The sequence below is a fragment of the Phytophthora infestans genome, genomic scaffold, assembly GCF_000142945.1.
Source record: "Phytophthora infestans T30-4 supercont1.13 genomic scaffold, whole genome shotgun sequence".
Classification (NCBI taxonomy): Eukaryota; Oomycota; class Peronosporomycetes; order Peronosporales; family Peronosporaceae; genus Phytophthora; species Phytophthora infestans.
The window spans coordinates 3,144,647-3,159,624 of record NW_003303746.1 but is presented as its reverse complement, the minus strand read 5'-3'; the positions used below and the strand labels follow the sequence as shown (position 1 = coordinate 3,159,624).

Sequence of the window (14,978 nt, the reverse complement as noted above, 5' to 3'; positions counted from 1 at the left end):
TCGTGTTCGCACCGACCTACATCTCGCAAATAGTTCCGGTCTGTGGGGAATGCAGGGGTGGCTACGAGCTGCGGATACGCGGCAGTGGATTCTGGGCTAGTGAGAATGTTACGGTGAGGTTTGTGCCCCTGACGGATGGTCAATTACTTAGAGGTACGCTGGGAACATTCTGTGAAGCTACGGGGGAGGTGGTTTGTCAAGTTCCGAAGCTGCGGCTGACGGGGGAATACGCTGTCGAAGTGTCGATGAACGGGAAGCATTTCACCACCAACGGTAGGGTTTTTACGGCGTTTAAACGTCCACAAGTTGCTGGTGTGTCAGTGCTCGACGCTCGGTTTGAAGGCGGAGAGGAAGTTGCAGTCTCGCTTCGTGGTAGTCTTCCGGAGATCTGTAGACACCCAATTGTCAGGTTCGTACGCTGTTGTATCGATAAAGACAGCGGACAACTCAGTCCCATGAACAACGTTGAGAGTTTAGTGGCTGTTGGAGGGTTTGACGAACGTTTAGTAAACGTTGACGAAGCCGATGTTGCGTGTAGACTGCTACGTCTGACGTTACCTGCTCTACCCAGTAATCAAGAGGGCATTGCACCGTTCACTCTTGAGATCTCGTACGATGGAGGTCTCGTGTTTACGCCAGTATGTGTGGATATAACATTCGTCTGGAAGGACGACGAAGATGAAGACGACGACAACTTCAGCCACATTTCTACACTAGAACCTCACGTTATCTGGGCTCATGACGCGCATCTGGTTCGTGTAAGTCCCAACTCGTTCCTCACTAATGATCTGCCACATAAAGTTACACTTGAAGTGCCAAACATGCTTCCTCCTGAGGTAGCTCAGCTGTTGGTGACCATCGAGCACACCTTTCCCAGAGAGGATGAGGACTCGGAGCCTATGAATATGTCGATAGCTCTTAGCATCGATGGAGTTGAAGGGAACTTTGTGACGTGTACGATTCCACGGCTATCAGAGTGGCAATGCATCCCTCCAACTAAGAAGAAAGCTCAAGGTCTACTGACTGAATGGTGGAAGATCTACACGAAGACGGGGTTTGTATCTCACCTGCACGTGTCTATGAACTCCGGAAGAACGTATCTGCCAGCTAAGCCCCAACTCGGAGGGAGAAGCCTCTCAACTGCAGCGCAAGTGTTCGGTATGTTAGCCACGGGAACGTTGCTAAGTATTTTCCCTAATGTAGGGATGGTGTCTGGAGGTACACAAGTAGCTGTTGCTGGCGATTTCTTCCACTTCGATACGCAAGATGCGACTGTGAAGCTCAAGTGGAGAGACAGTAGCGTAGTATTGCCAGCCATTTGCTTGCGACCAGAGGAATCCACGGAAGTTAAAGACGCCAACTCAAGTACCAGACGTGTGGTGTTCCGTACTCCACCGCTGCCGTTTCCCGATGACTCAGCCACTGCCGCTGCAATGGATGACGGAATGATCCTTGGAGCTCGAGAAGAAGTCGAAGTGTTTGTATCGCTGGACGGCGAGCATTTCACAGATGCTGGTTTGAGCTTCATGTATTGTGCAATTCCCGAGATTAATGGAATTTTCCCTCAAGAAGCAGAACCTGGAACTAGAATGGTACTGACGGTGCAGAAATTGATCGCTACATCTTCAGCATGTGTGAAATTGGAATCTGTCGAGTCAAAACTCTCTTTGGTACGTTCGTATGTGCCATTTTCAGTTAATGTTGCGTTTCTGACGCAATTTTTGACGATATTTGTTAGGTGGTACCGGCAGAGATCGACGAAGGAGCTCACACAGCAGCGTTTGTACTTCCAGAGCTCCCGATTTCTACGCACGAACTTGTGCATGTCTCGTTATCACTCAATGGTCAAGAGCTCACCGCGGTAGACACAGACTCCACTGTGACGACAAGTGAAGCAAAAATGAGCTTCCTCTACAAAGGAATCACAGCGTGAGCTGCTTTTCACACCGTAGACAGCAAATGATTTCTTCTAACGAAAAAGACGAGAATAAAAACGGCGGTATCATAACTAGACCTCGAGGTATTAACATGGCTCCCGCGTGTAATACTTGGCATGGCAATCTGTAAAATGACGTCGTGCTGACGTCACAGGTCGTAAAATAGTTTAAAACACGTGGTTAAAATCAATCGTTATCAGCCCAGTGGCACCTAAGCATTTTTTTTAAAGCTATTTCATTCAGGCATTTCCAAAATGCTGCACGATGCGCCGTCACATGCTGGATCAGGGATTTAGAGTGAAGGATGCAATGACCCCCGGCAAACTCGACATTTTGACCATCATTCCTGCAGCGACAAGGTGCGCATATTTTTATTTTTATTATCGTTTGAAATTTTAACTTTTTTGTTACTGACATTTTTGACACTTCAATTCTGACGTTATGATCTTGTATGACGTTGCAATTGTTTTTAACCAGGGGATCCGGTATGTGCGAAGTCTGATTAACGAAGAGGCCTCTAAGGGCAAGTGGGATCGGTTTTGGCGATATTTTCGCAAGACGTGGATGGGGCGCTTTGATATCAGCTTGTGGAACGTCAATAGCATGATGGTTGGTGGGATTGACATCACAAACAGGACCAATAACCCGCTCGAAAAATACAACCGCGACTTCGGCGAGAAATTTGGGTGTGGAGCTCATCCAAGCTTACTGGCGTTCATGGAGACAGCTAAAGCCGAGGCACTAGGTTACGTGAACCGCATCCATGACATCAAGCTGGGAATTCAAACAGCGCCTCACCACGCTGAAGCTGTCGTCACTCAAGTCCCAGACGACTACATGAACTTCATGTAAACAGTTTGAACAGCTTTTGGACAGTTTGGATAGCTTTTGGATAGTTTGAATAGCTTTTGGACAGTTTGGATAGCTTTTGAACAGTTTGGACAGTCCTGGAAAAATATACAAAACAATTTTTTCGTTTATTTAATCCGTCATTTATCAATTGGACAATTTGGACATTGTTGGACTCGTTTTGGACAGAATATCTCCTTCCGACCGAAGAAGGTGTCAGTGTCCAATGTGTACACCGTGAACCCGAAAAACGCCGTCGTGACGGTGAACAAGAACTGGGGCGATGAGGCCACACTGAGTAACATTTGGTTCAAGTCCAGCGGAAAGAAGAAGGTGAAGATCTGTCAGTGGTCTCAGGGCAATGCAGACGGCGAGCCATCCATGCTGGGTGATGGTCCGCCTCCGCCACTGTGCCAGTACTCCGAGAGTGACGTGCATATCAACGGCGACGTCTCTCAAGCTGCTGGTGGTTCGACTCCAGCGTCTTCAGATGACGACAACGCTGAGCAAACACCCGGCACTGTTGCTCCTGCTTCACCCAACGATGACAATGACGAAACCTCGCAGAACACTCAACCTTCGAAAGCAAGCGGGGACAGTGACGACAATAATGAGGCTTCGTCAAAATCTAGCAATGGCAAGTCGGATGAGAGCAAGGCCGACGACAACAACAAGCAAGACGACACGAAATCATCGAAGGGTAACGACAAGTCGGATGAGAGCAAGTCCGACGACAACAAGTCCGGCGACACGAAATCATCGGAGAACGGCGACTCGACGCAACAGGGGGAGCCCACCGGAGACGAGAGTGTAACTCAGTCGGAGATTTCTGACGAAGCTGGTGCTTGGAATGAGACATCCACCGACGAACCCGGTGTAGACGCGAACTTTGCTAACCAGGACCCCACGGTAATTTTGACCCCTTCGACCAAAACCAAGTGCAACGGCCGCCGCAAGAGGAACTAAAGCAAGCGCTAGCGATGGCACTGAATCGCTTTTTAGCAGGCGTCGTGTAGTGACATATTACGTCCAAGAAAAAAAATTGATGTCTTTCTTTTCCTTTACTACCAGAAATATCATCCGTCACAGTAATAACAAAATAATATGCCAGCAGACTTTACCACGGCTCATCAGGTAGTTCCAAGTAATGTTTAACCTTAGCTAAAACCCTTTACCATAATTTTCAGTATAGAATAATATTTCTTAAGTCTAGCACCGCCAACGCATCCGAAAAGCCATATAAACCAAACTTTAAAAAGAAAGAGATACCCACAAAAAAATAAAGGCGATGCGAGTTATCATTTTGCACATTTCTGTTGGGCGATGCGATCACTTTAGCTGAGAACCGATCCCCTGATTCTGGACGACGATTTCCACCGGTGACTTTATACTTTAGTGTGCACTGTTCACAGCCTTATTATAATACAGCACTATCCAATATATGACCCCAGCATGTTATAGTCCGAGAGCTATACCGGTTTTAACCCCAGACAATAAAACACATGTAGTAATACCAACCAGAGTAATAACATTGCTTCTTAGACAATACTATATCGAAGGCAGATGTATAATGGCTATGGAAGCTTCCATCCGGCAAAACTGCGGGCAGTCACTTGGCGTTTGACCCCCCCCATACCATCATCCCCTCTTTGATATACTGGTATATTGGTGGCACGAGGCGCCACAAATGACAGGGTCGGCATTATAAACTAACTGGTGATTGTTTGGTGGTGACGTACTGTAGTAGGTCACACCGAAAAAACGCGAATACAGTCAGGGGAAGCTGGCACTTTCGTAGGTCTCTTGCCGATTGTATTGCGCGTGTCGGCTTTGATGTAAAACCAAAAGTGAACTATAAAGATATGCACGCCGACAAACCGCTCTATTTAACTATCACTAGCGTCCCAGTGACAGCGTCCTGCAAGGCAACGTCCTGGAAGCTCTCTGCCACGATGTATACCACCAATGGCTGATCAACAGCATGTGGCAGAGCCACAGGTCGCGGAGCGAAGTTCGAGATGCAGGAGCAAGGCAAGCTGAACGTTCAGCCGAGCGACTGGACGCTCAAGGTCCAAGACCTGGTTGTGATTCAACAGTGGTGGCTCTAACCTTTCCACAAGATGGATCATCTCTTCGAGATCGACCGATGGACACTGAACATGAACGGTCACGTCGTGGACGCCGGCGTCGTTTGGACGCAGACACCGTTCCGGCAAGTGCTGACTCTCCCCGCGAGAGCTCAGCTGAGACAAGACCTCCTCCCGCTCTGCTTGATGAGCATGGTGAACTCCACTTTCACGTGGAACGCCTTGTGGCGCGGCGTAGACGCCAGGGTCGTACCCAGTACTTGGTGAAGTGGAGGGGTTACCCTCACTCACAGAACCCATGGGAGTTTGAGATTATCCTCCGGCAAGATTTCCCTGCCGTCGTTAACGCTTACGACCGGGCTCATTATGTGCCGAAGCGCCACCATGGCGTGCGACAGCGTCGCCAGGCGCTGGGTGCCTCCCACTAGAGTGGGGAGCTAACAGGTCAGTAGTCGAGGTCAGGCTCTGATCAGTGGCTGCAGCAGCTAGCTCGTACGTATGAGCGATACTCGCAGCGGGAGAAGGCGGTGGAGAGACCTCGTGGTGTTAGGTACTGGTCCCGAAGGAAGCAGGTGCTTCGTGGTGTGCTGAACAAGGTTCAAGCACAAGCGTCTCGATAGACGCATATTTTTTTTAAAACAAACTTGCTTGATGAGCATGATCCAAATGTGGATGCGCTGTAGCAGCGAAAGGGGTGTCCCGGCCGGAGATCGAACCACTGGCCTTTGGCTTGCCAGGCCGAAAATACCATTGAGCTATAAGGGCGATGCCCGTACGTTAGTCCGAGTACAGACTACTCATGGTATGAGAGGGCTGCGCCCGGGTGGATTTGAACCACCGACCTGTGGCTTCCAAAGCCAACGCTCAACCACTGAGCTGAAAGGGTGTTGCCCTCAAGCTTGTACATTCAAGGACAACAGTTGATGGAGCGAGAGGGCTGTGCCCTGGTGGGTTCAAACCACCGACCTGTGGCTCTCAAAGCCAACGCTCAACCATTGAGCAAAAAGGGTGTTGCCCTTACGTCTGTCCAAGCGTGGCCAATCGTTCATGGAGCGAGAGGGCGACGCCCTGGTGGGATCGAACCACCGACCAATCGCTTGTAGAGCGAGTGTTCAACCGCTGAGCTGCTGTCGACGACTCGGATGAGTCAAGAGCATAGCTATAAGCGGCTTGCAACTCTTGGAGTAGGCGCGGAGCGCGAGCGTAGGTCTGAGACCGCTTCAGAGCAAGGTGCGCGTTGCGCTTGGAAAATTAGGCCTTGGGCCGACGACGAGAAGCTGGGCATCAACGATGCGTAGACGTTTGTAAGCTCACGGAGTTGTACAACGCTGGTGTGAGGTGTAGTAACCTCCGCCGTCTTAACGAGACGTGACCTCGCTGAGGAAAGTTTAGAGAATGGAATGTTCTCATCTTAGAGGGGGGGGGGGTAACGGGGTTACATGGTGTGAAACACACAGGGGTACGAAGTACCCAGAGAGCTTACCAACGCTCAGTACATAGGTGGAGAGTTAACAAGGTCTCTCAGTACGTTGGCTGATAGCCACACGTTATGCATTTGATTAGGTTTAACTATGATAGATAGTTAAAGAGATACATTTACCCCTAGGCGGCTTGGCCGCAATAATAGTAAATAAAACACTTCTGGTTTTGAAGTATCAGCTTTGAGCCCTGGTCTTGGGCTGTAAGTGTCCTTTGGATAAGGAACTTAGTATTAGTGACTCTTTGAGTCGAACGTCTTCCTCTGACGCTAAAGCTACGGCAGCCCCGCTGCATTTAAGGGCTGGTGTGCGGGATGAAGAAGTACTACTGCCATTAAATGCTTAATACATTTTGTACCCATATCGTACCGTATCTAATTTTTCTATCGCGGTCTTATTGTCAATTTCTATGTGTTTCTAAGTGGGGCTGTCCTCCGGGAAAATTGGGTATTTGAATGCTGATTATTTTTTGTTTTATCTCGTAATTATTTATGTGCCTTTGTCACAAAACTTCTTGTTTAATAAATAAATTGACAAACTCAATTGAATTTAATGGCTATTCTATGTGGCCCACATTATCATCTCAACAACTCACCAATGCTTCGGCTGCTGCGTCCTCACGTCCATTTTCCTCTGCGCCGCCACGTGCGCTGCATTTCGTCCTGCTTCGACGCTCGCCCCCATGAGCTCAGTGCGTCTGGGCAACCGGTCCGTGTGCTCTTCGGCGCAAAAGTTGCGGCAAAACAGCTTGGTGCATTAAGTCGCGCCAGTGGCATGCGGAAGGTGCTACTGGTGCGCGACCGCGACGCTGCCGCCGCCTCACGCACTCAATACGCCGAGTTCTTGCTGATGCAAGCTGGAGTGCCCTGCTTCCAGTACACATTGGAGCGTGACTGTGCCAAATCTTGCCTTGCAGCTACAGTAACGTGTCGACCGGTTGCGGTGGCCTTTAGATCTAGAGGCCTGAGATACTCCGTGCGTGCAGCGGTAAATCCTCTGGAACCACTCGAACTCGGTAGGTATATGATCCTTATGGGTGCTACAGATACAATAACCACCTTTTAGTTTGGATATACAGCCAAAGCTAACAGCAAAACTTACCTGTTGTAAAGAGCCGTCTTTTCTGAGCTCCGCACCCGAAAGTTGAGCTTGTACTTCTTCTTGTATGCATTGAAGATCTTCTCAAATTCCTCCCAAGAATTAATCATCTTGGCCGGCCCAAACGCTGGAGCTGTATTCACGATCTTATTTTCACCTGAGTTCATTGATTGTAGCTCTGTGAGGTGCTTACTCACGCGTTTTCTTGGCGAATATTCACCACTTGATTGCACTAATGTTTCCTGTCTTTTCCGCTTAACCAGAGAAGACTGCATTGGCGCATGAGGTGAAGTGCGCTTCAGCAATGTTCTAGTAGCCTTCGAATCTAGCAACAAGCAAAATGTGAGCTTGTAAGATGCTGAATGAAGCAACCCTTACGCATATAGCAACCATACCTAGTTTCACGTTGCCTTGTATCGTTTTATTCTTGTTACTCTGAGCGCTTGGCTTCCTAGAAGCATGTACACCCCACACAACAGCTCAGCAAAACGTGTAGTAACGTAAAGTGCAGCAAACAACCTTACCGGCAGCTGCTGTGCTTCCCTCGTTTGATTTGCCAGAGGAAAGGTTCTCATCTTCTTCCTCATCCTCCGAAACGGCCTCCAACACGTAGTCTTCGTCGCTGGCGTCGTCATCCTCAATCCCGAGCGCATTATACGTGATTTTCTGCTGTCCGTTTACATTTCGCGTTCTTCGGTCTTCTGTTCGCACACAAACACATACAAGTGGTAAGAACTACAGCCACAGCTCTAAAGTTCGACTCATGTAGTCTACCAGCCATCGTCCTATCCTTCGCACGCTGTCCCTCGTACTCGCAACGCTTACTAGCGCGGCGCGAATCTACCGCGTGGCCGTCGCAGAGCTGCCCAGTTTCAAATATGAGCGGCTCAGAGCAATCGTACTTAATAATATGATCCTACTTAACCGAGTATATTCGTACTTAGGTGCTGATACGGTATTTTAAAGTGGGTGTAAAATACTTTCTTAAAATATAATTTATCTTTCGCTAAGAGTTTTTTTGAAATTCTGGTATAGCAACCATAACTGAGCTATAGCAACCATAAATGTCGCATATTATGGTTGCGGTAACGACTCCGGATTTTAACGGAGCTGACACAGCAAAAAAAAATACTAGCACACTAACAAATTACGTGTAGTTCTCTGGATTTTATATCCAGAGATTTCGGAGTCATTCTGACCCAAAACTACTCTAGATTTCTAAACTCAGATCCCAAACTAACGTTTCTAGCACAAAACTTAAATAAATTAACCTCTGCAATCGATACGTCAACTAACGTTACAATGTATATAAGATCTACACGATTGCCGTACCTAAGCTATCCTCTAAATGTACATAACTTGTCATTCCAGCTGGTATCAGAAACATCATTTTTACTGTAATCAAGGTTAATGGCAATATATAACTGAATACCGTGATGTCACCCAGGTGAATGTTGCTTGTGTCGGCTAAGGGTAACATTACTGTAAATTACGACTAACCAAAGTAATTTAACCCGCGTGAATGTTGTTCGAGCAAAGCCTTATGCAGCAAATGCATACGACATATCATACCGCCAATATCTCTCTTGTGATCGCAGTGCGACTCGCACTGTGTGATCGCGTATTTACTTCGTTATACAGGACTGCAGTAGAAGATTAATTCAATTTCAAGTGAGGTATATTGTGTTATGTTAGTGACCTAATGGTCATCAATATCCGAGACTACCACCCATTCCGTTGCTAGTCTTTTTGTGCTTCGGTCTCTACTTTAGGATGACTAGTCCTGTTTTTCTGTCCGTCATCGTCCGCAAATCGCGTTTGCCATTCGCTGACATCATTAGCTGCGTGTGTTAACGCGTTCTGCTCCAGCAGTAGAAGATTACAGTAATGCGTTAATAAGGAAAGCATGGGAGCTGATATCCTTGTAAACATATTTATTATATTTGACAGGTACATGCACTTGTTCTTGAAAAGTTTATTAGATTGAAAAGTATCTTTTTGGCACTTTGAGTATGCTAAGCTCCTTGCTGACACTGTACGTACGTGTAAAACTAATGGTGAAGAAACTGTTCTGCACACAGTAGTGTACAGTAATGCAGAGCTTCTCCGTCAAACACGGCATAATAAATGAATGCTTAATCAATTAAAGCTGGTGTCGTCCAAAACAAATTTTATACATGCATTTGCCTTGCCAATCTGTTGCGAATCTTATAATTTTCAGAGGTTCCTTGGGCCGAAGGCTCGAGCTGTTTTTTTGTTGTTGTCAAAATGCTTAGGCCGTGTTCATTCGATCTAAGCTAAAAACAGCTGTAATTTTTATCAAAGAGCTGGAATGCTTTATTCCGCTAAGAAACACAAAAAAATGACATCCAGCAGGATAGCTCCTAACGACTGGTTTCAAAATTCAGCTTTGGGTTGAATTTAGATTCGTCCTCCATTGCCCCTTAAAACAGTAACAGTAGCTCTAAAACCAACGGATGGAGCAGCAGACGAAGAAACAAAGGGCGAACTGGAGGCGTGTGGATGAAAAGGCGCTGCTTAAGTGCTTCCTTGCAGCGCGCAGCGATGCTTCCTTAAAAAGCGACAAAGGTGTCAAGTAAAGGGCTGGGCGCTTATCGTAACGCGCCTAGCGAAAGAGGATCTCTGCTGACAAAGGTTAGTGGTTTCCGTTGCCCGACACTATTGTACTTACTGTTTTACTGTATTTGGCAGACCAGTGCAAAACTAAATACTCAAGACTGATGTACGAATACGATGTATTCAAGAGAGTTGCCTCCTCCTGCATCTTAGCAAGCGCTTGGAGGAGCCACAGGTCATCGTCGTCGTCGCTGTCTACCATTTTTCCCTGGTGATTGATCTTATTTTCTTTGTCGACCTGAGTATAATGATGGGCGGTCGTAGACGCCTTCAAATCCAGCCTTTTTCTGATGGAACACGATCACTCATTTGTAACGACGCACCAACGTCACAGCCAGCGATGGCCATGACGTTGGTACCAATGCGTCCTACTTTCTTCTATTTCTTTCCTACATGTCTTTGCTGACTGCCAACTGTCGTCTTAAGTCGCCAATGAGCGGCCAGACAGACACACGCCTGACCGGAAGGCAATCACCATGTTTGGATGAGTATTGCCAAACATGGAACTTCAATGACAGTCATTCTTTTTCATTTTGAATTCACTATGGAGATTCTGACCCGGTTCAAATGAACCGCGGTTCACTACTACGCTACGCCACTTCAAGATTCGACTTAAGGACTACTTAGAATCTAGTATAGTGAAATGCATATACTTACATAGGATACCAAGGGAATGCTAACAAGCACTTCCTCGTAGCCGACAAACAACTAACCATTTCAATCTCACTTTCCAATTTACCTTCTTCGAGGCACATCAACTGCCTCCTACACCTTACCTTCGAGTCCCCATCGTTGGACTCTTGCCGCCCTCCTCCGCTTCGCTCCTCGCCACGCGACTCGTTCCTCGTCGCTGTTCCTCTGCGCCGTGCTCTCACCAGTCGTCACATCTGGTAGCACTTGCTGTTTTTTCGTCCGAGAGGGGGTTCTTCATTCTCTATTCGCTACGCGACACGTGGAAAGCCGCTCGTTGAGCGTGTGTCGTCGTTCTTCGCCTCCACATTCGTCGGATTTCTTCGTTGCAACCTCGTTTCATACGGCTTGCCGTGTTGGATTTTTGCGTGCGTACTGCACTAAGCGTCTGGTCTATAAGAACCGGATCAAGTTAGTACCCGTACCTAACGTCGCATCCTTCATCAGCGTTATCGTTGATTGCGTGTGTACTGTAAGTGTCTGGTCTATAAGAACCGGATCAATTCAGTACCTCCACCCCTCGTCGCTGTCCACCTGTACTTTTCGGCACTTCATCGCTGAATTTTTCGACAATAAACCATGACTTCCTTAAATCGTCAAGAATGGTCTACTGACGCTATCACGCAGAAACGCATCGAAATGGTTGACAAGCAGCAACAACTGCTTGAAGCCATGAGTAAGCGTGAAGTGAAAGTGGAAGGTATCCGTCTGCCTGAATTTCATGGTACGATGGGAGAATCTGTTGATTTGTACTTCGAGCAACTTGCTCAGTACTTTGATGCCAAAAACATCGATTGGCAAAACGACAACCAAAGTTCTCGAATTTTGGCCATTACTATTGCGAACTTTAAAGGAAATGCTGCCGCTTGGTACAAGCTGAACAAGCGTGATATCAAGGACATGCAGGACCTTATGGCCCGGTTGACCGATGAATTTGTGCCTCCGGATTTGCAAGAGCGTTTGCGTGATCAATTGTACGCGCTCAAGCAGAAAAATTGCTCTAGCTTGGAAGATTACATCTCTCGCTTCCGTGAAGCCATCATGCAAGTGACAGACATGAGTGATGTGGACAAGATCACTTACTTCACACGTGGGCTAGTCAGTCCTACGCGCGAAGAGGTGCAATATCGTCGCTGTACAACAGTGTCGCAAGCAATGAAGATTGCTTTGGAGTATGATCGATCGCATCATGTCCGCGGTAAGAACTATCGTCCACCGTTCTTTTCGCAGGACCGATCACGCTCTCAGTCCAACAACAATTCGCACCAAAAGCAAGCCACGCCTATGCGTGTTCAGGAGAACGAGCCCGAGCCAATGGAAATTGACTCAGGGAGTACTCGAAATCGCCGTTCTGCTTCTTCTTCGTCGTCTAACAAGCGATGTCGTTACTGCAAGAAGTCTGGTCATGTCATTGAGCAGTGCTTCAAGTTGAAGAACAAGGAGAAGTATGCTCGAAAGAACCGTCACGAGCAATCTGCCGCGAACTTTAATTCTTCTTCTCCTACAATTGCTGCTGCTGAACGAGCGTCTATGACCCGTTCCGATGACGAGGTTGAGGTTGTTGAAGTGGAAGAGATTTCCCACGTCCCACCCTTGTCGTCCATGCATCGTGAGAACGAGCTCATTCGTAAACAAGGGACTTGTGATGGGAAACCTGTCGTCATCATGTTCGACAGTGGTGCTACGTGCAATGTTGTTCGCCCAGGTTTAGTCGCTAACACCGCTACGTCTGGTGTCTCACAAGTCACTCGGTTCGACGGAACTTCTACGAAAGCGCGTTCTGTGAAGAAAGATCAAGTGACTATTGAATTCGGTCGCTACCGTTTCCGCAAACTTCAAGTCATGGAATGGTCACTTGGATCTGCCCATGATGTCATCTTGGGAAAACCTTGGTTTACCAAGTTTCAGCCATGTATCAATTGGCGTTCGCATGAGACTTCGTTTCCAAGTGTGTCTTGTGCACCTCCATCAACGGTTGCTAGTCAAGCAGCTGTGGAGATTGCTGCTGTTGACTACCAGATGCGTATCGCGCTCAAGAGTCGCAAGTATACCGCCTTTCGCACGCACGCTGAAACTTACCAGTGGTGTGTAGCTCCTATGGGATTGGCCGGTATGTCTGGTGTTTGGTCTCGCCTCATGAGGGTACTCTTTGCGAAGTACCGATTCATTGTTGTCTACTTGGATGACATTTGTGTCTTTTCCACCAGTCTGGAAGAGCATGTTGAGCATTTTCAAACTCTCTTCGAGGTTCCAATCGGGAGAATTTGTTCTGTTATCTCTCGAAGTGTCACTTTGGTTAGTCCGAAGTTAAGTTTTTCGGCCATACGATTTCTGCCAAAGGACTTGCTGTTGATACTCGCAAGACTGAAGCGATTGCAAAGTGGCCTACTCCACTAAACCAAAAGCAGCTACAAAGCTTTTTGGGTCTCGCAGGTTATTACCGTCGCTTTATCCGTGATTACGCCATTATTGCGTTGCCTCTTGGTTCTCTTGTCAAGAAAGAACATGTCTGGAGCTGGGGTCCAGAACAGACGCGTTCATTTGAGGAAATCAAATCCGCTCTTCAAGAAGCACCCGTGTTGCAGTTCCCGGATTACGAGACGAGTTTCATTGTGACAACAGATGCCTCTGGCTACTGTGTTGGTGGCGTTATCTCTCAAGTTCGTTCCGGTCAAGATCATCCGATAGCCTTCTTCTCGAAGAAACTTGGTCCTCACGACATTAATTGGCCAACACACGAGAAAGAACTCTTCGCTATTAAATTAGCGTTAGACAAGTGGCGTCACTACCTATATGGTCGTGAATTTGATATCTACACGGACAACACTGCTTGCAAATGGTTTTTGCACCACCCGAAGGTTTCAGCGAAATTAGCTCGCTATTTGGCGTTTTTCGCACAGTTTACGTTCAAGTTGCACCACGTTAAGGGACATCTCAATGTGATTGCCGATGCGTTGTCGCGTCAATCTTCGGAGCATGCGATCAATACACTTTCATTTTATCAGTGTACCACGCGCTGCCACACCCGTGCAGCTCGAAACCTGACGAATCGACGCGTTATTACCGACTACCGCAGTCTTAACCAACATTTCGTTCGACCACCCTCTCGCCCTCAATCTAGTGGGGAGGATATTGCTGCTGGTTACTACACGCGCCCTGTTCCGACCTTAGCTCAAGCTTACCGCCATGTACCAGTGGAAACACCACGTACCGTCGCTACGGCTGAGAATATTGTTGTGGCCACCAATGTGACCCAACAAGCTCAAAATTGGAGCTCGCTCGGTTGGTCTGATTCGGTTAGCAGAGAATTCGCTGCTGGATATCGCAATTGCCCAGACTACGGAGATCGTTTTAAGCACCTGGAACAACCATTTGTCTAATAAAATGGTTTACTTTTCCGCAAGTATCAGACGATGATGCGCTTGTGTGTTCCGTTTACTCGGGACAATCATCTTCGAACTTCCATCATCTCTTGCTTCCATGACTCCAATACTGCTGCTCATCCTGGAGCTCATCAAACGTACCTTCGCATTTCGCAATGGTATCATTGGCCCACCTTGGACCAAGATGTTCGCGATTATGTGCAAACTTGTGAAACTTGCACTCGCTGGAAACACAGCAATGCTCGCAAGAATGACAAGAAGATTTTCATTCCGATTCCTGAGGAATGCTGGTCTGTCGTCTCTATGGACTTTATCACTGGATTACCTGATTCCAATGGTTTTGATGCAATCTTGACTGTTGTCGACAAGTTGTCCAAGCGCTCGAAGTATCGTGCGTGCAACCGGACTGATGATGCACAGAAGACTGCGTATCACTTCTTTGATTGCGTTGTTCGCCATCACGGTTTACCATCGATCATCATCAGCAATTGAATTTCCAAGTTCGTCTCCAAGTTCTGGTCATCCTTGGCTAAGCTAATGGGAATTCGTCTGCACATGACAACTTCCTATCGTGCCCAAGCCGATGGACAAACCGAACGCCAGAATCTAATTCTGGAAGACGCTCTACGCTGCATGATATCGTACCACGGACGTGATTGGTCGGATTATCTTGGAACGATTGAGTACGCTCATGCTACTCTCGTCAGCGCATCTACCGGTATGTCGCCCTTTGAAGTTGATACTGGACGCAAGGAACGGAATCCGTTGAATCCTTTGAGCAATCCCAGTACCATGACTCAAATTCAGCGTGGAATTGTT

The 14,978-nt window shown here is 47.4% G+C and overlaps 2 protein-coding genes and 1 non-coding gene across 3 annotated transcripts in view; 1 reads left to right on the top strand and 2 right to left on the bottom strand.

Moving 5' to 3' along the window:
- The window catches only part of PITG_08649 (uncharacterized protein), a gene marked incomplete at both ends in the record, with an annotated part of 3,114 nt that extends 1,181 nt beyond the window's left edge, over nt 1-1,933 (top strand). Inside the window, 4 exons of the mRNA XM_002903960.1 lie at nt 56-420; nt 490-621; nt 718-1,634; nt 1,739-1,933. Coding sequence (XP_002904006.1) covers nt 56-420; nt 490-621; nt 718-1,634; nt 1,739-1,933 — 1,609 coding nt within the window. The remainder of the gene's footprint in view (nt 1-55; nt 421-489; nt 622-717; nt 1,635-1,738) is intronic.
- Nucleotides 1,934-5,934: 4,001 nt separating this feature from the next.
- PITG_27189 lies at nt 5,935-6,005 on the bottom strand. Its single transcript has one exon. It is a non-coding gene; the product is annotated as a tRNA-Val (tRNA).
- A 523-nt stretch (nt 6,006-6,528) lies between these two features.
- Nucleotides 6,529-8,230, bottom strand: PITG_08648 (uncharacterized protein; the record flags this gene model as incomplete). Its single annotated transcript, XM_002903959.1, has 5 exons — nt 6,529-6,552; nt 6,947-7,001; nt 7,453-7,582; nt 7,974-8,150; nt 8,224-8,230. 5 exons carry the CDS (start codon nt 8,228-8,230, stop codon nt 6,529-6,531), a joined length of 393 nt encoding a protein of 130 aa, XP_002904005.1.
- Between the last annotated feature and the right edge of the window lie 6,748 nt (nt 8,231-14,978).